Here is a 26,298-nt window from a genome sequence, read left to right on the forward strand (position 1 = left end):
ACTGAGGAACACCCTTGGTGGAGGGGAAGGCGGGGGTGTGTGATTCATGAATGTTTTGGATCCTGGCTTGACTGAAACCAGCAACTCTGCAGAAAAAGCTGAGGTGAGAGACTATTTTAGACTACAGTTAAGTTTTAATCTAGCAGACGTGTGTTATACTTTTATTTGTAACCTTTGGCTCTTATTACCGTTCCTCGCTATCTCTTAAATCTCTACCTTTATTAATAAATTTATATTTGTTTTGAGTATTAATAGATTACAGTGCTGTGCTCTTGGACTGGAGCTTGTACTCAGTTGAATCAAACAAGCTGGTACTTGTGTTCTATTCCCTTGGGAGTTGCAATCCTCGTAATTACAGAGTGTCCCGTGACAGGGGCTGGACACTATCAGGAGGATGCTTTTGGAGTGGCTCAGGGACTGGGATGTACCTATTGTTAACCTGCAAGGCAAAGTAAGGGCCAGCAGAGCCCAGAGGAGAGTGTTTGAATGGCTGAAGGGCTGGCAGTGACAGGGAGCTGAGAGCCAGCTACCATAAGAAAGACTTCCTCATGCTGGATGCAGCAGGGTAACAATGTGACTCAGAGTCCTGGGTACCCTAAGAAAGTGTCACAGCCATTGCTTGCTTTTCTTCTGGAAACTTCTTAAAGATTATGGGTGGGTTTGGGGTTGCTGGGGAATTTAAAAAAAAATTAAACCAAATTATTTTTAAATCCATGTATATTTTAAAAAGAAAACCAAAAGTTTGTAAATATTCCTGTACAGAAAGTTATCAGAGGCTCCTCTTTTCTTATCTCAATCACTTTTACAGTTACGCCAGATGTACTAGATCTGACGACGCCTTCAGTGTGTCTGATCCTGCTGGATGGCAAGTACCTCCGATAGCTGCTGAGCACCATCAGCTCCCACTTAAGTCCACTGCTAAGCACCTGGCAGGATCAAGTTCTAAAACAGACTTAAATGTACCAAGAGGACTAACTATTGTATGGATGGAAAGAGAACATATTTTACTTAATATTTTTCCAAAGACATAGTTGGTCATTAACATAAGTGATTCCCCATGGGGGTTATTACAAAGAATTGTACAGGCATTTGTAAATCATGGTTACTTTCTTCTTCAAAGTCTTAGTCTCTTTTCTTACAATAACCTCACCCAGCCAGCAATTCTAAACATTTAGGCAACATAACTTCCAAAACCTAAAGTTAGACTCCTGAATCTTTATCTGGACTCCTGAAAAAATGGCCAAATTTTCATAAGTGCTTAGCACCCAGCAGCTCCCATTGACTGTTAGGGCCCAATTTTAATATCTTGGCCTTAATAATTCAGGTAAAAAGTGACTGATAGTGTCTGGTTTTTAAAATCACAATTTTTTAAATGAGCAAACCCAGAATAAATATATCCCACAAAACATTGATTCTTTCTATTCTTTCTTTTTTTGGTGGGGGGATTTATTTTGTGTATTTCAACACAGGTCTTCCTACAGATTAAAGGAGAGTCACATGGGTCTATCCACACTGGCACCAGCAGAGTGTTTCAACATGATTGGTGCTAGTAAGGTACTGGCATGGTTCTCTAGCCCATGGGGGCAGAGGGTTTTCTGGGTTTTTTTGTGTCTGAGAAATGACTTTTGCAATTGTGCCACAGACCAAAAAGCATGACCTGTCTGATTTGGTAGCATTTTTCCACCTACTTTGCACTGGTGTAAATGACTGCACAAGGACAATGGACAATCAAGTCCCCATCTGTGCAATTGGGGACACCTATAGCATGGTTTGGCTAATACAGTTGTCAGATTTTTCCATCCTGGTCAGGGAAAATATATTGGAACCTAGGCTAATAAACACCATGTTTAATAAAGGAATAGGTAGGACGATTCTAATACTCGTGTTCCTTTATGAATGCAGTTACGGGATAACCTTCCTATATGAGGAAATGTCTTCCTAGCTCCCAGCTTCTGTGCTCATAACAAGGCAGACTTTTTAAGATTTCTCCCATGCCCCCCAAGCCAAAAATATGAGATCACACCACCAATCAGTTAGGTTGCACTATTTCCATTTTGCAGGTGGGCAAGTGGAGTCAAAAAGAGGCTAGATGACTTGCCCATGATTGCAGAGTTAATGTCAGAGCCAGAACTGAAACTCTGGAGTATGTGGCTCCTCAGCCTTTGCTCAGACTCCCATCCTTTCTAATATGTGGCCCATTTTGCAAATGGAATCAAAGAACTCAGGGTAAAAAGTTTTTGGCTAGGGTTTTGTGTTATGCTCCAGGTATTAATAGCCTACTCAGCTTTCAGTTATAATTTGGTTAAATACATGGAAAGAAATCAGAATTCAGAGGTATATTTTGCATTTCATGAAGGCCATGAGAGCCCAGACTTACACTTTAGACTAAAGATGTTTTTGTTCATTATATTTAATAGAATTTGAATTAATGGAATGCCCTGCATGTTCTTGTCTAGAGGCTGACCATTTGTAAGGAAATAGAGGTTTAAAAGTTTTCATAAAAGTATTTTGGAAGAAGAGGTTTCCAGACTGGGATGAGTAAAACACCTGCAATAAAATGTATTGTGCAGATAAAAGCCCATCACCTTTTTCCTCATTCTGCTGCTCTTTAATGACTTCCACACTCTTTGACCAGAAATCTGTTTCAGCGCGAAAGAAATTGCCTTTCCAGCACCATAGGGAATTAACTGCAAAGGCCCCATTAATATGAGTTACTGACTGTGCTAAAATTTAGCCCCATGGAGTACCCATGGAAAAATATTAGCAGATGCTTAACACTCACCAGCAGCCAGTTCTTCCCTCCCCACAGTGCCTCCCACCCACTGGCAGCCCTGCCGATTAACTTCTCCTCCTCCCTTCAGAATCTCCCACCTGCAGGCAGCTCCGCCAATCTACTCCTCCCCCTCCCTCCCAGCGCCTCCTGTGAGCAGCTGTTCTGCGGCATGCAGGAAGCGCAGGGGGGAGAGGAGCAGGGACTGGACAGAGGTGTGGGGGAAGGGGTGGAGTGGGGGTAGGGCCTGTGCCCTAAGCAGGGGTTGAGCACCCCAGGGAAAGGAAAAAGCTGGCACCTACCTGTACCAACATTACTTACAAAATAGGTGAGGGGGAGAAAGACCCAGGCGATGTCTGAAAGCACAGACACTGACTGCCCAGGGGAGCTATAAATACAAACTTCTTACAAATAGATTTTTAAGGCCAAAAAGAACCGTTATGATCATCTAGTCTGACCTCCTACACAGCATAGGCTGTAGCTCATCCAGTAAACTCTGCATCAAGTCCATAACCTCTGGCAGAGCTACAGCATATTTTCTAGAAAGACATCTCCAATCTTGAGTTAAAGATTCCAAGTGATGGAGAACCTACCCCATCTCTGGGTAAGTCTTCAGTATTAGCCCTGCTTTAGGTATCTGGAATGCCGGTTTGCCTACACTGCAATAAAAGACCCACAGCAACAAGTCTCAGAGCCTGGGTCAGCTGACTTCGGCTCATGGGGCTTGCGTTTTCAGCTAAAAACAGCAGTATAGAAGTTTGGGTTTGGGCTAGTGCTTGGGCTCTGTAACCTGGTGACAGGGGAGGGTCCCAGGCTCCAGTCCAATCATCTGCACTGCTATTTTTAGCCCTGGAGCACATGCCCAAGTCAGTTGGCCCCAGCTCTGAGACTTGCTGTAGTTTTTTTATTGCAGCATAGACCTACACTGTGATACAAGTACACACACCTGCATGCTGCTTTTCTCTCATTATTGGGCCTGTCTCCTCTGTGCACTATATGCAGGGTCATGAAGAGGTGAAAGGAGTCTGAGCGAGGCCTGGAAGATCAATCACTGTGTCATGCTCTGACAGGGCATTGCAACATTTGCTCTAGGACGTTGCATTGTTACATACTGAAGCAAAGGAAAGGGGCTAAGTGATCTGAGGAGATTACATAGGTTGATCTATAGATAACACTGGACAAGAGTCCCTCTTCTCCTTCCCCACTGGTGATGGGTCTGTGAAATAGCTCTCAACTCTTGCCCCTTCTGCCTTGCCCACTACTAGTCGCTTGGACACGAGGGATGGTTCACATATCGGTATGTCTGCACATCAAGCTGAAGGTGCGACTCGCAGCTCAATGAGACATACCCACACTAATTCTGACTGAGCTAGCATGCTAAAAACAGAAGCGCAGCTGTAGTAGTTTAAGGAGCTAGCTTCCCTGTGTACAATCCCTTCTAAGACCCTGGGCCTCTGTTCGGATGGCTAGCCCCTCCTGCTGCTCCCACCATCGCGGCTTACACTCTGTTTTTAGCATGCTAGCTCTATCAGTGCTAGCATGGGTATGTCTCCTCAATCTGGGCATTGCACCTCTAACCTGAAGTGTGGACACATCCTATTGTGTGTCCATTCCCACCGGCACATGCTGAACCCTTACCTTTCAAATGCCCTATTTTTCAGATTGCCATTCTCCAGGTGTCATATAGAATAAGGACAAGAGAATCACCAGCACTTAGGCAGGGAAGGTTCAATTATATCTCCCAGCACTCCAGTGGTGATTCATCCAGAAAAAGGGCAGGTGGTATTGCCACTGCGGTCCCTCAGGGATTTCGGCTAGGGGATGTGGGCAGACTTAGCTTATGGCTGGGGTTTTCTGGGAATCCTTCTCATGGACGCTGTTGAAGATTATATTGAGTGAGAACATCCAATGGCCATGTCCCCCTGGCCAACATCTCCCATTTTTTGGTCCTTGCTGCCCTCCTAACTCCCCGGGCAAGGAAATTACATTTGCTTTGTGCTGCCACAACCTCCTCTGGATGGACTTTCTACCCTGAGGATCCTTTGCCAGAGTTCTCACCAAAATAAATAATTGTTACCTCTGGGTGTATTTACCCTGAACTGCTATTACGAATATGGCAATGCAGTGACAGCTGCTAATTCCACAACTCCTGCATCATCAAGGTTTGTATAAAACACTAGTTTTTGTGGACCTCTGAAATGGGATCTCATTTTTAGGACTTTTTTTCCGACAGAAGAATAGCTGAAACTAAACTGAAAATTAGGAACATGCTCAAGGCTGAAAATAATAATCAAAGAATGAAGTGGGGGAAAGAAAGAACTTGCAAAAATTATAGTTCATCATTATCATTTTAAAGTACCACTGTTTGTAAAGCATACACATGTGAGAGGCTGAATCGCATTTGATCAACCCAATTAAACATTAAATAATTGCAGCCAATTATGCAAATATCACACAATTATTAATTTGTTGATCTTTTCTGAACAGCCTCAAATGTTCCTAATGTTAGACTATCTTATTTCTTAAATGATCAATTAGTGTAACCATAACTAAGTGATGAAGAATGGATAATTGCCTAGTTATGATGTACCATAGCCTTTCTATGTTAATCTGCTACAATTAAACAAATAGCGCTCATGGAAAAGAGATGTGCAGATGTTCTTTTACAATCTATCAGCTCAGGGAATAGCATGGTTCCTTCCTAAACTTTATGGGCTAAAATAAGGAGAACACAGTATCTCTCAAGTGCTCACTGTTATTTACAAATGTTATTTCTTGGAATTTTATGATAAAAGGATAAAATAATACAGATGCAGAACACAGGCTATGTATTTCCACACAGGATTGTCATGCAAGATCAAAATACTCTGCTGGTTTATTTAGTATATAAATAAAGAGGTAAGAGGTGAAGAGGTAAGACAGGAGGTCTAACTCAGGTCTCCCCCAAAGTCAGTGTAGACCACCCCAAGTACAGGCCAATGTCGAGCCCCACTTAAAATTATTGTAGTCTGATTTAAGAACGGTTTCACTCACCTCTTTAAGGAGTCAACCACTCTAAATCAATCATTGTAACTGGTCTTCATTTCTTCACTCTGACTTGTGAGTAGATTACTGTCAGCACTGTCCATGGGGAATTTGATTTGCAACTTCTTTTAATACTATTGATATCTCAAGTATGGGAGTAGCACATCCAATTCCCCAGGCATCTCGTTAAACCGAACCACCTAGACTTTTGCTATCAAAGACAATTATCTAAGCTAAACGTGAGGGAACAGGTTACAGTCCAGTAATAGGAAGCCATTTAGTCTCACTCATGACGTAACCTTGTATGAGTTCTGTGACACACACTCTAGTCAAAGGCACTCCAGTTGTGGTACTTGCCTTGTTGGAAAAACGCTTTTACCCCACATCATATCTCAATGTGTCCCCCATGTTAATTTTTCCAGTAGATGAATAACAAACCAACAAAAACCAACAAACTAACAGTGGCCTATGATACATCGCAAGAAACTGAACAGAGAACAGAGAGCAGAGTACTACTGCTACCATAAATGAAATAGCATTTTGTGCTTGTAGGTATAGTCTAAATAGAACACTGTCCAACAACTCACTCTGAACAATTGTCACTGGTAACCTTCAACTGTTCTTCAATAAGGTATCAGAAGAGACTACAGAAAGATGTGTCTAACTCACCACTCATGGGACCAGCAGAAAATGATGGCCTAGTAGAGACTGAGGGTTAATGTTTGACCAAATATTGTACAAGAAACCCCTGTGGATAATTTTAAGTGGTGGCTTAAAACAGGGGGCTGCCCATTAGAGATGATGCTTAGTATATTTTACATTGTGTTAGCAATTGCTAGTTAGAGGTGGGGTCTGTTAGAAAGTGTGGGAGAGAAACTCTTCCCCCCTTATTAAAAAAATACTAGTTAGTTCCCAAAATACTGCTGTATGGCTAGTGTAAAATGTAGGATTTGATTTTATGCAGGTGTAACTCCATTGACAGCTATGAAGTTACATCAGTTATATGCCAGAGTAACAGAAGAAGCAGGCCCCTAGCATTTTGGAGTATTGCTACAGAATACTGTAGTTCCTTTTAGGCAAGAGACATCTTAAAACTAGTTGAGAAAAGTGTGCGCATAGATGAGAAAGCTTATATGGATGGTGGCATATTTAAGGATTAAAGAAAAGGTGCAGAAGTTATTAATTTTCCTAATTGCGAGCTAACAGCTCTGTATCTGCTTCCAAATAGCAACAAGAGAGTGTATCATGAGTCAAGTGGTGTATGAAGAGGTAAGGGAACATGGTAGTGCAGAATGACAAAGGGTGAACGAAATCCCTCTGTTCTCCTGCACTGAGCACTTTCCACTGGCAAGCAGGGGAAGATGTAGGAGAACCCATACTGGAAAGCCATGGCCTCTTCAGAAAAATAGAAAGATCATATTAAGAAACAAGTGGGCCAGCCAGGCCAGGGAGCACTGTAAAGCCTTGGGTGGGGAAAGATCACTACTAGCTCTTGTAAGCTGATTTAGGAGTGCTGTTGCTGGGCTCTGAAGGGATTTCCCACCAATTCATCATTATTCTAAAGGAGCGGTTGCTCTGACATGGGGCCTAAAAGGTGAGGGTATGATGTTGGCAGAATAAAAAAACAGGGGCTCCTCAGGGCTCTGGGAATGCAGCGAGGAACCTCCCACGCAAGTGGAGTAACAGAGAAAAACATAATCCATTGCCTGAGGATGCAAATGAAATAGGACTAAAGGATAGTAACTGTTCTCCTAAGTAATGGGCAACTTTTTTTATGTGGCAGTCTGCTCCGGTAGTGGTGGCAGTTGAAAAAACACCGTGGCTTACACTGAAGAGCAGTTGAAGAGTATTTGACAAGTTTTTGGACTGTACATAAGACACAAGGAGGCACCAAGAAAACAGTTGGGACAGTTCTATTGCTTACATCTAGCACCTCTAACAAGAAGATAGGCTTCTATTAGCAAGACTATGGTAGAAATCATAATGATTGTGTTCACATTCCCTGGTATGTGGAAACAATCACCCTGGGGAGGAAAGGGAGAACACTGACTACCCAAGCACAGCTCTAAACAGGCAGCTACAGAAAATCGGCGATTGTTCTGGTGTAATGGTTTGGCCTGTTGGGTAGAGTATGGAAGGTCTGATCCCCGCCACTCTGCATTCATGACACTAGGAGTGTCCATTCGCTGTCTTCTCTTCCATACTGAAACAAAAACAAAGAACATATTTCAGGAAATAAAGGTAACTCTGCACCAACAAAATTTTCCCAGGACCTGATTCTTGTTCACTCTAAGGCCCTTTTCCACCACTCTGGCAGGGTAAAGGGACCTGTAGGGAGGAGTAATTATAACTTACAATCACTTCAAAGCTCCTTTCCACTGCCATAGCTGCCCCCCATAAAACAGATTATTTGTGGTTTTATTCCTTAGCTTCAGTCTGTGTTTTAAACAAAGCTGAAGGCAGTTTGACACTTTATCCATCTCTACGTGAGTAGGCTGTGAAGGGGTGAAGATACTCTCCTGTGAGATGATATAAAGCAGACCAGTCCTGCTTTGATGGAGGTGCATTTAATATGCATTTAATACAACCTGTGTTAAAAGTTCCGCAACTATTCCCTGTGGCCATTTTACTAATCTGCTCACATGTGCAGCGCCTGCTCAGGCCCCAGTATGCAAATGCGTCTATTTTCCCTTTTTTTAAAAAGTAGCTTTTTATTACATCTTTTTTTATTAAACCTGAAATAAATCTAACCACAAATACCACAGAGTAAAATTAGAGAAGATGTTACACCAACACAGTAAACCAAATAAAACAGATCTACTGTGGATGAAGAATGAGTCTGCTCTCACTGTGTAATAAACAGGGTTACAGAAGGCAGGGATGAAAAAGACCTACCACCTGTCTCTTCAAGACAGTCCCAGGGCAGAGGACAGTTAGCTATTACACTGACACTGCATTTGATCTTAAACTGAAGGTAAACAGTTCTAAGGCTCTCGGTCACAAACCCTGTAATCAGACACAGCTCATTCATTTAGGTAAATTATATGTGGACACAGGTTAGTAGTAGATGGAGCACTGGATCCTCCTGAGAGAGGGCATAGAAACTCTCTGCAACAATGGGACAAGGAATTGTTCAGAGTCCAGAGTGGGCTGGAAGGGCCATTTGTGACTGTCTGGCCAGAGAGGGTGGAAGGAAGTTACCTTTTAACTTCTACATAAACACTGAGGGAGACCATGGCGGACCTGGGTGGAGAAAGGACTATTGCTATACAAATTAGCCCTGGGAAGGGCCAAGAAAAAGACTATTCGAGCCCAGGAGGGCTGAACATTGTTTTGGGTTTGGACTTTTGTTTATCTTTGAAAGGTGAGGACTTTGGCTTTTGACTAGCGAGTCACATGTACCACGAAGGTGAAGGTAAAGCCCTGTTACAGTGAGAGAAACAGCGGTAAGAGTAGAGAGATGGCAAATCAGTAAATGATGTGGGATTGTGGTTAAGGGGCAGGTGGAGGTAAAGTCTAATCTCAAATATCGGTCATGTCTACTCAATTATTACTTATATTACAATAGCACCTAAAAGCCCTGACATCAAGTCCCACTGTGCTAGGTGCTGTACGTATACATAGTATGAGACAGTCCTTGCCGTGAGGAGTCTACAATCTAAACAGACAGACAAACCGGGGAATTAGTATCCTTGCTTTACAGATAAAAGAGGCAGCATAGTAATGAAATAATTTGCCCAAAGTCATACAGGGAACTGTGGCAGACCCAGGAATGGAACCCAGATCTCCTGACTCAAAAGCACTGGACTGGGATTCAGATTATCTCTAGACTTCACCTGTGGGTCAGACTAAGATGACAGAGAGCTGAGGGCAGCGGCATACGGAAAGCACTGTAGCCTATACATCTTTAGTAGCCCAGTATACACACTGAAATGGAGTGTGGAAGCATGGAGACCATATGAGAAAAACCTTAGGGCAGAAGAGCAATCTAAAAGATGAATTCCCAAGAAGAGGAAAAGCTCTTGGCTTGTTACTGTGTTCACTTGAAGAAACAGCATTTGGGAGGGCTGTCTTTGAAGGCTAGTGGCTGAACAGCTCTCTGTACAACACAACACCATAATGTCTTCTAACAGTCCTTGGGGATATTTCTTCTCCTTGTTGCTAATTCTGCTATCACTGGACAGAGATTTGCAGTGCAGCTCACAGAATGTGTTACACCATGCTCGAAAAGCAGGGTTCCATTCATGACATTTACAGGCCAGTTCCTTTTCCCTACCATGGGTGCTTCATGCTTCCCTGGCATTGCAAAGCAACCAAATGCCAGTTTAACCAAACAGTGCAGGATTCCCCCAGCATGGGCTAATCCCTGGGTAGCAAAGAGACGCTGTAATGTAGAAACTGGAGAAAAGGGAGTTGGCTCTAACCCTAGTGATCCTTTACTATTGGAACAGCCCCTTGGGGGTCCTAGGCAGTTGGTATAAGTCACAGCAGCTGTGAGGCTCCTCTGATTCACACTAGAAATTGGCCTGGCTCAAGCACTGGGCAATGAGTCACCATAAAGGCTCCTGTCTCCCTTCACATCCACCCAAGCTGTACTGAGCAGAGGCTGCATCAGCAGTTTCCATTAAAAGAGGTGAGTTCTTTATGCTAATGTTTACTCTGCTAATTAGGATAACTACTGCTATTAATTCACCTGTCAAGTAACTGAGTGAAACTCAAAAAACTTGGGAATTTATCTGAACCTCCAGAACCTGCAAAAATGGGCAGGATATCTCATGAAAACAAGCTCTCTTGTGAGACTTCCAGTACCTCCTGCTTCTTTTTGTAAGAACAGCCTCACTCAGACTTCAGTGTCTCACCCTGTTCAGAACCAAGAAATACAGAGGTGCATAAAACTGAAATCACAATCCAGACTCCCACAAATTCCCTGAAAGGGTCAGTATGGATTCATTTTTTTTGCCAAAGGTTTGTGTTCATTCTCAGATTTTAGAAAGGAAGGATGGTTGTGCAGTTAAGACACTATATTGGGACTAAGTAGATGAGATTCTATTTCTGGATTGGCCACAGACTTCCTGTGTAACCTGGGCAAATCACTCAATCTCTGCTCCTCAGGTTCTGATCTGTAAAATGGGGATAACAATACTTACGTCTCTAACAACCCTCTCTACCACTATTTTCTCAGGCTTGCCTATTTAGAGTAGCAGGACTGTCTCTTATTATTATATATTTGTACAGTGCCTAGCAAAATGGGGCCCTGATATTGATCATGTCCTTTAAATTCTACCCTAATACAAATAATAATTTCACCTGAAACTGTTCACCTATCCTACCCAAATTGCTTTCCGATCTACACTTTAAAAATAAACAAGTTTTCACTGCATCCTCCTTAAAAATACAAATCATCATGAAGAAAGCCATAAATAATCTACAATATTTAGGACCACTGGCCATATTAGCCAAAACATTCAGGGCTTTTTATTTAGGGAAGGAGATTGCCAGCATTGATTGGCATTTCAGAGGCAGTGCAATTCCCAGAGAGAACCTCATCTTTAAATCCTCTAACTCAAGCTGTTAAAGAACACAGTATTCTGTGATTGATGCATTCATAACCACACCAGTGTTATACACAGAGTAAATTATTTCATCTAAAATCTCTATGGATCTTGAGTGATCACAATTTCCTTTCAGTGACACAAGTGTAAACGCATATTGCAGTGTTCCCGTCTCTTGCTACTGCCGTGAGAAATGTAATCAGTTCTGCCCACAGAGTTCTAATTAGTCATTCTAGTGCTACTTCCCACTGAACAGCTGTTCAAATCCAAGTAAATCCTGTTGCACATGGAGGATTGTGGATTACAAAAAACAGTAAATGGCAGGAAAACAGATCTGGGTGCAAAATAATCAAAGAAATCTGAAAATGTTGAACTAGCATGTATTGCATACAAGGGAACTGGATGCCAGCGGTGATTAGTAATTGGATACGGAGCGATTCACCTCTAGGTTACTGGTTCAAATGCAGCACTCACCGTTGGAACTGAAAGTCCCTATCATCTAATCACTGTCAGTTGGCATACACAAAATGAATTAGTAGTCTCAGTCCAGCTCCTCATATAGAGACCACTATGACAAATGGGCCTAATTCATACAGCATCTTTATGCAGAAGAACACACAATCCCTTTACAAGCTAAATACAAATATATGGGAATCATTTCCTCTAACACAGAAATGCTCCACACCTCCATGGTGGAATGTGGAAGCTGCTTAGCAGAGCACAGCAAACGGTACTGTATTCCACTGAAATTAAACGGGGAGATTTTTTTGAGGGGGAATCAGAATGTAAATGATCCCCGTGAAATGGGAGCTGCCTGTGATAGTTTATCAGCATTATGTGTTCCATCTGCCACTTTGATTATTGTGTTGTTTGCTATATGATTATTAAGGGTTATTTTTAGCATGGGTTAGTTTGCAGGTAAACAGGAAAATGGAGAAGCCCACCTGATAGCCACCAATACTTCAAGGGACAAAGCACGTGTTACTGCCTCTGAAGTTTATCTCAGACCATGCTGGGTTCGACACCCTTGCCTTGGCAATAAACAAAATAAACAAAATTTTGTAGTGGATAAAAACCTGAGTCCCTGAAGCTCAGGTGACAGGGATGCAGAGACTGCAGGTGTGCAAACTGTCTCCCCACCCCAGTGGTGGGGTGTCCGGATAAGCGAGGCCTACCTAAGCTTTAGGTAAGACAGGTGTGCATATAGGCAGTTTGTTGTATTGAAAACCCTTTTTGCCTTCTTATGCTCCTGTTGTGATCAAACAATACTTTGTTTCGAAAAGGTGTAGAGACTACCCTGGATGGTGTCCATGAGGGAACTGGAGACAAGCCTAGGACCCACAATGGTGGATCTGTGCCATCTGAGATTTCTGTCACAGAGGGGGAATCCAGCAGGGCACAGATTCAACAACTTTCTAGCCGCTTTGTGTCAGCAGGGTGGTGAAAAGCAGCTGGGACAGAATCTATATGATAGTATGCATGTGTGAAACCTGCAATAAATAGAAGAACAAGAATCCAAAAGAACTACTGAAACTACCAAAGTTGCCCGACTGTCCCTAGTCCAAGGCTGGTGCACACTACCTGATTTAAAAAATGAAGGGTTAGTGGAATGCTAATCATTTTATTTTTAACTACTCTATTGTACAACACATTGAATATCACATTGTAAATCTCAGTATGTTAGCCAGGGGATTCCAGGTGAGTCAATAGCAGACAATGGGCCACAATTAATGAATGACTCAATCTGACAATTTTTTGATGGCTGTATCAGTTCATGCACACCAGGTGAAGGCCTTACTAAAGATTTGCAGAAGAGTAATTAAAAATTTAATATAAAAGCCCTGATAGATTCAAGGGATCCATATTTAGTATAGATATTGCAACACATCTCACAATGTTTTATTAGGATCACCAGTTCAGCAGCTCACCGGCGGGAGGATAAAAACCTTAGTGGCAACATCTAATGTGCTTCTTAAGCCACAGACCATTAACTCTGGGGCAGTTATGAAATAACTATAGCAATCCAGATCAGAAGAAATACTATGAGAAGAATGCCAAAGAGTTACTGCCATAGTAAGCAGGAGAGAATGTTAGCTCTCAAACAAAGTGACTTGCAACCTGTCAAGGTAACAGCTATTCTATCCATGCAGAGGTCATATATCATTCACCACCCCCTACAGGAGAAAGAGAAGACATCTAAATAAATCAAGGAGGACACTGGTGCTCAGCTTCTTGAGGATGTCCAGAATGCTACTGACAGTCTTTGTGCACTGACAGGTGTAAAACATGCCTCTCTAGATATTGAGAGCAAATAAAAGTGCCAAATGGTAGATCCCTCTTAACATACAACAAGCCACTAGAGGAGGAACTGCTTTGGGAACAAGTAGTGGCTTCATGATCAGAAAGACATTGAGCCTACAAGATAGCAGTTACTGGCCAATATCTAATACCATTTCCACCATCCAAGACATCATTTTGTGGGATTTTTAAAAATTGATTGGCTGTACTATTTTGTGGAAGTCAGTTTTAGTTGATATTAGATTTTATCTGACTGTGTATTTTTTTTAAGGGAAGATGAAACAGCTGCCACTGGAGTTTCTGGATAATGACCGGGTATAACTTTTTATAATCCTAGCCCATGTCATGAGACAAGTACATAAACATCAGTCTTTTACAAGCACTCCTGTATTTCACACCTGTATTAAAATCACTGTTTCAAGATGAAAGAGGAAGGGCAAGTTTTGAGGAGGAAAATAGCATCCCTCAGTGATATGTAGGGTAAATATCTTCCTGTACCATCCCTTACCATTGATAATCTACCAAGGTTTCAGTGCTAGGGGAGGTGGGAGAAAGTCTATATTTTGGTTCCTGGAGCCTGTAACAGAAAAACTATTCAATCTATTTCACCCCTTTCATTATGTTATCATACCAAAGAAGAGAACCCCTTACTTGGATATCAGTCAGCTGATTCAGGAAGCGGGTTGCTAACTGAGGTCCATTCTCCATAGTTGGAATGTGCAAATTCTAGGATGGAATTAAAATGAGAATAATTCCTAGAAGGTCATCATGTACAGTCAGATAACAGCCGCAGCAGCAGCAAGTACATACATATAAAAATGCCTTTTAAATCTGAGGATCTCAAAGCATTTCACAAACATTAATTAAACCTCACACCACTCCCATCAGGCGAGTAAGGATCATTAATACTCATGTTATAGGAGACACAGGAAGCTCAAGGGTCAGCTGCCATTTACGTCAACTGCACTACTTCTATTGACTGTAACGAGAGTTGGTTTAGGCCCCCCTCAATGACTTGGCCAAAGGAGTAGCAGTAGAGCCAGGAAGAGAACCTAGCTGCTACTGGAGTCCAAGCAAGGACTAATCACAACACCACACTTACCTTCTTGCTCAATCAGTAAGACTTGAGGAGGAGGGCAGTCAACTCAAAGAAGCACCTTTCTGTTTACTACCTACACTGTATATGGTGTTAAAACAACTACATTTACAATAATTTTCAACATCTTAATGTTTCCCATTCATATCTCAAAAGCCTGATTGTATTAATAGATATAGTCCATCTATTAGAAACATCATTTTCTACACTGTTATTTTATTTGTTCTTTTGGCTATCTTCCCAAAGAAACATACCTTGGGCTGGATTCACTGGTCTGCTAGGTTCATTTTATGCAATGTAAGCAGTGCAAAGTGAACTTAAACAGGACAGAGAAATGCTCTACAGAATTCCCCCTGTTCAGGAGGAATTTCCCAGCTGGTGTATAGTAGACAGAAACAGTTATGCCATCTCCTGTACCAGCTCTGCCATCTGTGTCCTCTCCAACAGAGCTGTGCTGCCTGGTATAAGGGGAAGGATTAAGTCAGGCATGGGATGGGGTTAGGAAGGAGACTATTAGGGGATGGAAGGGGAGTGGTCATGGTGGAGCAAAGCCATGTTCTCTGTATGACCCGTTTTTGCTGATGGAAGAATTTAAAATCTCCTCCTCTGCCATTTTAATTTACACCAGGGATGGGCAGAACAGAATTGAGGAACTGTGACTGGCTGACAGCCTCCCCATTAAAGGAAGATTTGACTGCAAATCACATCACGTAGCTGGCTGAAATGCTTCTAATTGCAAAATTTGGATTAAATTTCAAATTTTGATTTTTTTTTTGTATGAATGAATTTTTTGACTTAAATTTAAAATAAATTTCTCCCCACCCCCAACCCCTTTTCAACCAACTATAGAGCTGGTAAAAAAAAAATGAAATTCTGAAATTTCAAATTAAACACAAAAAAGAGGGAGGGGGAATTTTGAAAAAAAAAATCAGTTTTCCCCAACTTGAGAGGAAGTTGGGAAGAAGATAGGAGGCAATATACTGATAAGATACTTCCTGCATGAACCTCAGACAATGCCAAGCTGTAATTATCTGGGGAAGAAAAAAATAAACACAAATACTTTCCTTACCTTGCCTTTGTATAATATTTTAGAAATAGGGCATACAACACAAGCTGTCCCAGCACCAAACATCTCCTTCACTCTGTTTTCCTCCAAGGCAGCTGTCAGATCACTCATGGTGATGTACCGCTCAGACACTTTAAATTCTCCCTGCGCCAGAGATCAGAAAGACAGAACCAGAGCATACGTTCTTAAAGGTCGTAATTCTTTCCTTACATTAGACACCCGTAATTGTATCACAGAGGTGATATTTTTAATGAACTCAGTTGCAGCCAGTCAATTTTCAGTTCTCATAAGGCTAAGCAAGGCCTGGTCAGTAGTTAGATGAATGACCTCCAAGAAAAACCCAAGATCTGTAAGATGTGATGATGGCAATTCACTAGGTGGCACTTTCCCCTCAAATTTGGAACTGAACCTCAACACGGTGTTCAGGAACACTGTGCAGCCGCAGCAGAACTTTTGGATGAGCTATAAAACAGAGGACCTGTATGCCTTTGATCATTGCTGAGCTTACAGTACTTTGTGCATGAGAACTTGTATGCAAGTATAGATTTGGAATCTGAAAGAATACAGGTGCTAGTGCATTATATCTATGGCTGGACTTAAGGCTGCACCCTGGTTGCTCAGAATGAAGGTGGAGACACATGGGCTATAGGTGGTGGAACAAGGAGCTGATGAGTAGAATGTAGATGGGGTGATGAATGACAATTGCTTATTTCCTTACTTTAAGCCAATTGTATTAATGGGATATGGGGTCTGGCAACTCTCACACAAAGTTAATGAAGATTTTTGTGTGGGAATACTAATTGGGAACTAGTTAAACAGACTGCATGTGGCTCTGTGGAACAAAGGCTAGTGTTTGGGTGGTTTGGCCAAGACCTTTTAATTTTAACATGCTTCCCCAGTTCATATTTGGTTTAAAGGATCAGGTGGAACTGTGAGCCATTACTTGAATGCAATAAATGAGTTATTTTCATAACAGTGTATCTCACGGTTGTTAAAATTGCTACTATTGAGGGACAAGGCAAACACCCACCCACTTGCGTGCCAGCTCCAAGATGCTCTGCCTCGTCACTCCAGGAAGAATGATGCCATCTAACGGTGGGGTTGCCAGTTCCTCTTCTGTTGAACCAAAAATACAAACAAAATAAAATATTTAAATGAGAGCAGAAATATCAGATACCAACATGCAATATCCGATATCATAAGATACAAACATTGGTTAGAATTTCAGAGGCAGTTTCTAAATTGCACAAACTCAGTTGGATGCCACCCGTTTTGAATCTATGCATATATCTGAGGGCAGGTCTACACTACAGCCTACGCTGATACAACTTACATAGTTTAGGGGTGTGAAAAAGCCCCCTCGAGTAACGCAAGTTTTGCGCTACTTCACCAACTTTGGAATCATCAAATTTGATCATGTCTGAATGTACATACTCCTCTTATTAGTGAAAAGAAGAAATAATATGGGCCTCAATATGGAACCCTGTGACACACTTGATACTGTTCCGTCTTCAGAGGCTTTACCATGAATGGTGGAGCGGGATGTGTATAAGATCCAAAATATACTTTGGTTGCTGTGAATTATTTTTAAAGCTTGCCATGCCAGCTGCCAAACAGCATGGAGTTGATAGAATATGAGAACCTGCAAAATGTTTTAAACTGCTAGCTTTATATAATTTTGTCAAGTCTGCATATTATGTCTACCAGCCTGGGGTCACCTAGAGGAGCATTTGCCTCCCTTGTAGCATGTCATCATCTCCATCTGGTACCATGTGTGTACCAAATGTGGCTCCATATGCATTCAGCTTGCCCATCTCTGGGAACTCGGACTATGAGCTCACAAACCCCATTTGTCTTTTCATGGGAGAGACATTTTGATAAGCTGTAAACTCCTGGATTTATATTAGCACATAGGAAAAACAGCCCTGTGTGGGAAAACTTCCTCTTCGTCTGCTTTTATTGATTTTTATATATATTTATTTGTATTGCGGTAACTTTCCAGAGTCCCCCATGATTTATGGAGACAAATGCTTTAACTTAGTTGACGAACATCACATAAAGACCATGGTTTTGCTCCCAGCACTTTTCCTGACGCTGACAGGCTGTGAAGATCACATTTACAGTGCCCTGTCCAGACCCAGGGATGATGGTTCCCACAAGACAGGTGTTAAGTCAATTCCGTATGACCAGTGCAATAATTTCCCCAGCAACAGAGAGAAGGGAAATGCCCTAGTAATTATCAGAGTTTGCCCATTCACCCGTACGTTTATAGAGGTGGACAACGGGGGCGCCCTTGAAATTCTGTGGCACTGCCTCTTGCTCGATTTTTTGTTCATCTTTGGAAAGTTTCTTTCTGTTATTCCATCCTTCCATGAAGGGATGATGGCCAGAGTGGTGGGAAATGGGGAGATATCAGACCCCTTTCCGGTCACCAGTGGCACAAAACACTGTTGTCTGTGCTGGCTGCCACAGTCTTTTCCATCCTTCTATTGGCTATGCTTATGGACGCATTTCATGACACTGACAGAGGAGTATTTACCCAGCTCTGCAGTGTTATAAGCTGTTCAATTTTCAACGCTTCTGTTCTTGCATGAAAGTGGCAGATTTACACATTAAGGAGCTTTAATTTGCTGATTACTGTGCACCGGTTGCTCATTCAATTGATGATGTTCAATTAATAACTGATCACTTTACTTGTACAGTGAATCACTTTGGTTTCACAATCAATCTAAAGAAAACTGAAGTACTGTACTGTAACAGGATCCATGACCCATCCCTCTTCCTGGGACCTGCTTGCTGCCCCAATAAGGCTCAGAGAGGCTTCAGGATTGTGCAACACCCATGTCTTTATTTACTTACAGTTATCCCACCACCAGTGTCTATCTATTTACAAGCCTTGCAGGATTACTCAACCTCTTTTACAGGCAGAGTCAGCCTTCAGCTAGGAGGCCTCCAGTTCCTGCCTTCCCTCCCTGACTGACTTCTCCCTGGCTGCCCCTCAGCCTTCTCTTCTGGCTCCCTCCCAGCCTTTATAGCCCTTGGCTTGTCAGGCCAGCAGGTGTTGCCAATCCTAAGGCCAGCATCAGGCCTTTTCCATCAGCCCCAATCTGCTTCCCTTGCTTGGAGCTGACTTGGCAGGGGCTAATTAGGTGCTTTTGCACCAGCACCTTGCTACATGTACCAACACATGTCAGGGGATGCAGTTGTCTACCCAATTATTAAGATCAAGGATGGTCTTCTCCAGTCCATGGAGAAGTTCTGCTACCTAAGGAGTATGTTGTCACAGAATGCCACAACTGATGAGAAGATTACCGATCGCATAGCCAAGGCCAGCTCTGCATTTGGAATGCTGTCACACCACTTATGGAATTACAGGGTTGTTAAGATAAGCACTAAGCTAAACGTCTATTAGGCAGTCATGCTGGACAACATATTGCTGCTATATTAGGAAACTCGATTAGTTCCATATGCACGACCTTCGGTCTGTTTGCAGGGTCAATTGGTGAGACAAGAAATACTCAATTATTGTCAGAGGGCTGACATTCAAAGCATGCTCAAAAAAAGCTCAGCTATGCATTGGTCTTGGCATCTCGTTTGTATGGCAGACTCAAGAATACCCAAGGCCATATTTTCTGGTCAGCTACAGGAAGGCACCAGCTCTCATGGTGGCCAGTACAAACAATATAGACACACTGAAGTCATGCATGAAAGCATATCAGCCAATCCCAGTCACTAGGAAACAACAGCCCACAACAGAGCAAGGTGGCAGCAGACTTGTCATGTTGCTGTTAACTGCTTTGAAGCAAGGTGCATCATCAACACCCGAGGTGAAAAACATGAACAGCACAAAGCAAGGCCACAACAGCCTGCAATGGTCATGGACACTCTTGTCTGTCCCCCATGTAACCAGGCTTGCAATTCTCACGTTGGTCTGAACTCACATATATGTGTTCATTTATAGTGTTTGCTGAATGCTCATATGCTGACACTGATGTGAGACTCCATTGTCATTACTGCAGTAGCACTGAGAGGCCAGGGCCCCGTTGTGCGAGGCACTGAACAAACATGTACCAAAGAGACCATCCCAGATCTGGGGAGCTTACCACTGAAGTGATTTTAAAATTGCATTTTACTGAACAACATAAGCTTCAAGTCTTTCATGCAAGTTGTCAAGGCTGAATCCCCACTCTGGCACTTCGAGTGCAGAAGATGGGGGCCAGCAAGGATTTTAAAAATTAATACTGGCCAATCCAGGCTTGTATTAAACTCCCAAGGTTACAGCTTTTCTCTGACCTTTGCTTGGTAAACGCTGCCACCACCCAAATGCAAAAAAACCCTAGGAAGGAGAACTTGGGAATTCCTCCCTCAAGCCCATTCACCCCCCTCCCCACAAGGAAGAACTGAGAAAAAAAACAAAGGAAATTAGCTGTTGCTACCAGCTAATCAAACAACATGCACAAACCTCTTAGGACACCAAAAATCCAATCCTGTTTTTTTAAAAAAGTAAATTTTATTAAAAACCAAAAGGAAGAATATACATCTGGAACTTAGGCTTTTGCTAGATTTTAAAAGAGCAATTCTAAAAATTAAGCACCCAAAATAGCTTTCTTGGAGGTTACAAGCAAACAAAAACATCTGGGGTTAGTACAGAGGAGTCCAAAAGCCAAAATAAAGAAATAAACCTGATCGTGTCTATCTAAACATTCCTAATTTACTTACATATTTGGGGGATTTCAAATAAGTAATTCTAGGTATGATCTGATGATTTCTCATACCTGGCTTAAAGCTTTACACAGCGTTCCTGCTGCCCTCTGTTCCCCTCTTTCCTGGAGAGACACAACAGACATAAAGGGAAAGCTTCTTTCCCAATTTTAAAAAGTTCTAGCTCTTTTGGTCAGGTGCCCACTCCTTTTCTTTTACCTGTGGGCTTGTTAACCCTTTACAAGTAAAGCAAGCAGAGAACAGACACCAAGAGGGATTTTATAGCTAACTGGCTGGCTGGGTGTCCATAAAAGGGAGCTACACCCCCTTCATTTATCACACAAGTATTTATGAACATGCACTGATTGATGCATATTGGATGAATTTAGGGCTAGGTAAATTACTGTAACACTGAGAAAAACACCAAAATGTTTGCAGGGGTGGGGCCACCAAGAGAACTTCTGGGTCACATAGGCCTCAGGAAGCTCTGGGGTCCATACCCTATTATAATCCTCTTCTCCCCTTCCCTCTGTGTCGCTCTCTCCTTCATTTTTTTCTCTTTTCCTCACACTTTCCTTTCACCCTAGGTCTCCATTCCATTTTTCCCTCCCTGTTCCAATTGCTACTTGCTGCCAGGCCCTCTGCCCCTCTCTTTTTTCCCTTTTTTCTGTCTGTCATCCCATAAATTTGTCAGTCTCTCTGTCACTCTCTACAAAAAGAATCCATCCCTTTAGGATCACTATGCATCTAACAGCCCACACTGTGTCACCAGCAAACTTCAAGCTCCACCAGCACATGGCACTTTCTGCAGCACAAACAATGACCATTTTAACAACATCAAACTCTATTTTTCACACATATAAGAGCATTACTTTGAACTTCTATGAGTCTTTTCATCTGAGGCAGGGCTGGATTGAGGGGCAGGCGACCACCTGGGGTGCCGGCCTGGAGGAGCACCAGGCTCGGGGTGCTATTTTTGTTGTTAGTGACAAACGGGAAAATAGAATGTTTAAAGTAAAATGTTTCAGGTATTCTGTATGTGGATTCATTTTCCACTAACCACCTAGAATGTTCTGGACCTTCGTAGAATCTCATGGAACCTTCCAGACTTTCTGAGAGGTACATTTTCCACGAACCTCCTAGAATGTTGTCAGCTATGCCGTTGTAGGTATATAAGGGGCGGGGCATTGCCAGTCAGTCAATGAGATATAAGAACGAAGATTTACAGATCCTTGTGTGCAAATTTATATCTAATATAACAGGGATAAATCATGCATGCAAATCGTGCATCAAAGTTGTGAACGGGCTATAAATGCAATAAAAAAGAAGATATTCAAAACTTTAACTAATGGAGGGGGGAGCTGAAGACACACCTCGCCTGAGGCGCCATGTGGTCTAGGGCCGGCCCTGATCTGAGGATTCCAAAGAACTTTTAAGGAATTAAGCATCCCATCACTCCTATGAAGTAGGTATTATTCTTCCCATTTTATTGATGGGATAACTGAGGCACAGAGCTAAATAATTTGCCCAAGATCACATAGTGGCTTAATGGTTCAGCCAGAAATAGAACCCAGGTGTCCTGACTCTTTGCACCAACCATTCTCAACACTGCCTCTGTATACTGGAAAATATAAACAGATTCCATGGTGTACAGCCCCCATTTGGTGTATTTTCTAGACTGTACACTTGTTTTGATTTTAAAGGTCTTCATCTCTGCCAAGCTAAGCCCCTTGATAGGAGAAACAGACATTTCATTTAACCTGCTTTCCACTCCTGTCACCCTTTGTCTCTCAACGTTATGTGCCCGTGAAAAGATAGGTCTGGAGGATCACATGGTGATCAAGCTTTACATTTTGTAAACATGGAAACCATCCTAGGTATATGTCACTCTCCAAATATGCCACTGATGAAAGCAGTATTTCATGAATGGAAACTACTGAGCTCAGTTATTCCTGGAATAACAGTGATCCAGATTTAGCTACATTCAGCCAGAGCAATGCTAAATGTACAGGATCAGCATAATGTGTGTCATGCAAATTTACCAGAGGCTATTGGGCAATTTCCTCCTCCCCCTACCACCATTATGAATGAGACATTTTCTAGGATCCGCCCAAGACTGGAATGTTAGACACCTCTTTTGTCCAATACCAGGGATAAATTGATCTAGAAACAGCTTGCAGTAAAAATGGACCCTCATTTGAAGCACTGTTGAGATCAGTCCCCATCTAGTGCATTCATGAGGGAACACAAAAAACATAGCACGTACACACAGAGTTTACGTTACTCCCTGCACACACAATGAGGTGTATGTTCCTGATGCTTAAACCGTACCCATGATTTCTAGTTCCAAATCTCACTATTTCTATGTTTAATCCCACCCCCCCCACTGCAATATATGCACAATGAAACAAACAAAACAAGGACCCCCTAAGTAGCATTTAGGGTGACCAGATGTCCCGATTTTACAGGGACAGACCCTATATTTGGGGCTTAGTCTTATATAGGTGCATATTACCTCCCATCCCCTGTTCCGATTTTTCACCCTTGCTATCTGGTCACCCTAGTACCAGTAGCATTCCTTATGAAGAGACAGAGCCAACAGCAGTCACTTTTTTCCACGGTGCATGCGGGTAGGCAGTTATACACTGGTGAGCATTTTCTTGGTGGCAACATTTTTATGGGGCCCTAAGTTGTAGGTGTTTTAGGTCTTACCCAGGCTTCTTAGAAATACATTGCTAAATAGCTAATTGCCCCTTCAGTGCAAGTGATCATAGCATGTGTAATGGCAGGTCTGTTTTGGCATATATTTAGGCTGGATGGCATGAACTACAGATTGTTTGTTCCACCCATGTCACAATGATACTATTCAGTAGTGCACTGGTAACACACTGGTATTGCAGCTGGATAATTTCTGCTTATTCCTGGTCGAAAAATAGAACACTGAATGCTAACCAACTTCTTGTTCACGCTGTCCAAATGGGCCAAATTCCTTGCTGGTGTAACTCCACTGAAGGTGTACATGAGGAGTGAATTTGGCCCAAAGGCTACAATATCTAATCCACTGTGATGAAATATTAAATAATAACATTCACATACATAGCATCATTCACTTGATCTCAGAAAGTTTTTTAGAGCTAGGTAAATATTATCCCTATTTTACAGCTGTATAAACTGAGACAGAGACATTTAAGGGATTTGCCCAAGAATCAGCAGTCAAACTGGAAATAGAACCGAGGTCTCTTGACTCACAAACCCTTATGCAAAATAAAGCACAATGCTGTTTCCATTGTGAGACATTAACCATCACTATAGCATTGGCAGAAAAATGGCAATGAAATGGCATTTTACAAGAGTGTGCATTGCATTATCATAAAAAGGATCAGAGCTTGAATACCGATTTCTTGTTCTTTTGTTTCTGAGACTGGCAGATGGTGGAACAACATTTTGTCTTTATTTAGGATCTGAGCCAAAGCCCTGGGAAGTTAATGGGAGTTTATCAACTTTTATGGGCTTTGGATCAGGCCCATAGTCCTTCAAACCAGGTTACCCTTCTGTACTAGCAACCAACTGGGGGGAAGGATAGCTCAGTGGTTTGAGCATTGGCCGGCTAAACCTAGGGTTGTGAGTTCAATCCTTGAGGGAGCCACTTAGGGATCTGGGGCAAAGCTTGAGGATTGGTCCTGCTTTGAGCAGGGGGTTGGACTAGATGACCTCCTGAGGTCCCTTCGAACCCCGATAGTCTATTCTATGAACTGCAGGCACAATTTTGTAGACACAAATAATTGCATGCACAAGTGAAGGTACGCAAGTGTCTAAATACCTGGTTGCACACAGTAATTAGACAGGCAGTTGTCTAAGTGGCATAATTTCCAAACACAAATGATTGCAGATGCCAAAGATAAAAAAAATCGAGCCCAGCTTTAAAAATCTGGTCCTACATCTTCAAAGCAATTTACCAGGATTAAAGATGTAGAAGGATGATTGATGCGACACTTTATCTTCTAAGAGAGGGCCACTGGGAGAAAGGAGAAGCTGCTACAGTGACAATATGAACCTATCTTGCTCAGCAGGAAAGTCATGATTCAAAAGGAAGGTCAGATTGCTTTGTGGACACAGGTCATGGTTCAGGAATGGATGGGGATGCCCCTGCTAGAGGCCATGACAGAAGCCACACAAGGCGGAAGCAGAAGAGATAAAGGCGGCAGTTGCAGCCTGTCACAGAACTGCAAGGTCAGAGTCTCTGATCACCTGCCTTCTCCGCAGAGGGAAGGTCCCAAACCCCATTTCTTTGGAAGGGCCCTGCTGGAAGGAATTCTGAAGTAGTTGTGGGGGCTAGTGGGGATTGATTAAGGGGTGACTTCCCTCCTTCTACTAAAACAGAAAAGGAAGGCAATGCAGGCCACCATTCTTTGGGCCAGAACTACAGACCCCAAGAAGCATCATCCATACAACACTGACACCGGTCCTGAGATCACAACTGGCTCCCAGGCCTGAGGACTGCAACGAGCAGAGGTTTAGTGCTACATACTACTATACCTCCATCTTCATTTTCCCAGTACAGGAAAAGATTCATTGTTCCGACTTCGGTGATTTGATGATCCTCTCCATACAGCCACAGAACCTGCTGACACCCTAATTCCATAGCTTCACGCTGGGCATAGATGGAAGAACCATAATTCCTTTCAGGAACAAATGAAAAAGAGACAGATATCACTAGCTAGCTGGGTATCTTCCTGCTATAAAACTTCCTAATTCTTCTACTTCTAAAAACAGCTTACATTACTTTCAGTGCCCAGATTGCAAAATCTGCCTCACGATTAATGCTCTGCAGAGTAATTTCCTGCCCCTGACATGATTCCATTGGCAGCATTTAAATGAATGAACTACAAGTCACTTTGCTGCTGCAAAATAACTTTGAAGGGCTCAGCCAGAGTCAAGGGTTCCCCCTACCTAGCAGCACCATACTGCTCCATAGGGTCTGTGGACTACCGGGATAAAGCTAAAGGGAGTTTTGGTGGGCCGCCAGGGAGCTCCACTGGATCCTGGGATATAAAGGTAACCCCTGCCCCAACTGACTCATGAAAGTGTCACGTTTGTACAAGCAAAGTGGCTAACAGATTATGCAATGAAGGCCGCAGCACTTCAAGTTGATACACATGGAAGTGGCTTAAAGCTAGTTTATTTGTAGAAGCAGAAAACCTGAAGCAGTTCAATAGGAGTCAGTTCAATAGGAAGCAGGGGATTCCCTTAGCCATACAGGCTCCCTCCCTCCCCTTAGCTCTCACTGCCTGTTGCTGCTGTCTGATGTGTAACTCTTTACCCAGTAAAAAGAAAAGGAGTACTTGTGGCACCTTAGCGACTAAGGTGCCACAAGTCCTCCTTTTCTTTTTGCGAATACAGACTAACACGGCGGTTACTCTGAAACCTGTCTTTACCCAGTGGATTTGCTGACAGAAATCTAGTCAGATGAGATTTAAACTTAGATTTTTAACTCTGGTTTTCTTTATAACTGCATATTTCAGACATGCACACACAAATTTGCAAGATTTTAGGAAAAACAAGATGCATACTTTGATAAAAGGAGGCAGAAAATCATGAGGCACTGTGTGAACACTTTAAACTGGGATTAATTTTAACTTCAACATTTACCGACAATTACCACACTTGGGAAACTATCTGGTAACTCTAGGTAGTTGTTGACTTTCAACGGTGACTAAGGTAGATCAAACTTCCATATACTTTTTTCCCCCCAAAAATAAGACCGGACAGAAGTTTCTCTTAGTCCCTTCCT

General features: G+C 42.4%; 1 protein-coding gene across 1 annotated transcript in view; it reads right to left on the reverse strand.

Annotated features, from left to right (window-relative positions):
* Window positions 1-7,790: 7,790 nt before the first annotated feature.
* Window positions 7,791-26,298, reverse strand: part of BCAT1 (branched chain amino acid transaminase 1) — a 103,074-nt gene continuing 84,566 nt past the window's right edge. The window contains exons 7-11 of the mRNA XM_077807476.1: window positions 25,044-25,186; window positions 16,837-16,922; window positions 15,810-15,950; window positions 14,296-14,370; window positions 7,791-7,997 (exon numbers count right to left, since the gene is read on the reverse strand). Coding sequence (XP_077663602.1) covers window positions 7,956-7,997; window positions 14,296-14,370; window positions 15,810-15,950; window positions 16,837-16,922; window positions 25,044-25,186 — 487 coding nt within the window. The 3' untranslated portion in view covers window positions 7,791-7,955. The remainder of the gene's footprint in view (window positions 7,998-14,295; window positions 14,371-15,809; window positions 15,951-16,836; window positions 16,923-25,043; window positions 25,187-26,298) is intronic.

The sequence above is a fragment of the Eretmochelys imbricata genome, chromosome 1 (assembly GCF_965152235.1).
Source record: "Eretmochelys imbricata isolate rEreImb1 chromosome 1, rEreImb1.hap1, whole genome shotgun sequence".
Taxonomy (NCBI): domain Eukaryota; kingdom Metazoa; phylum Chordata; order Testudines; family Cheloniidae; genus Eretmochelys; species Eretmochelys imbricata.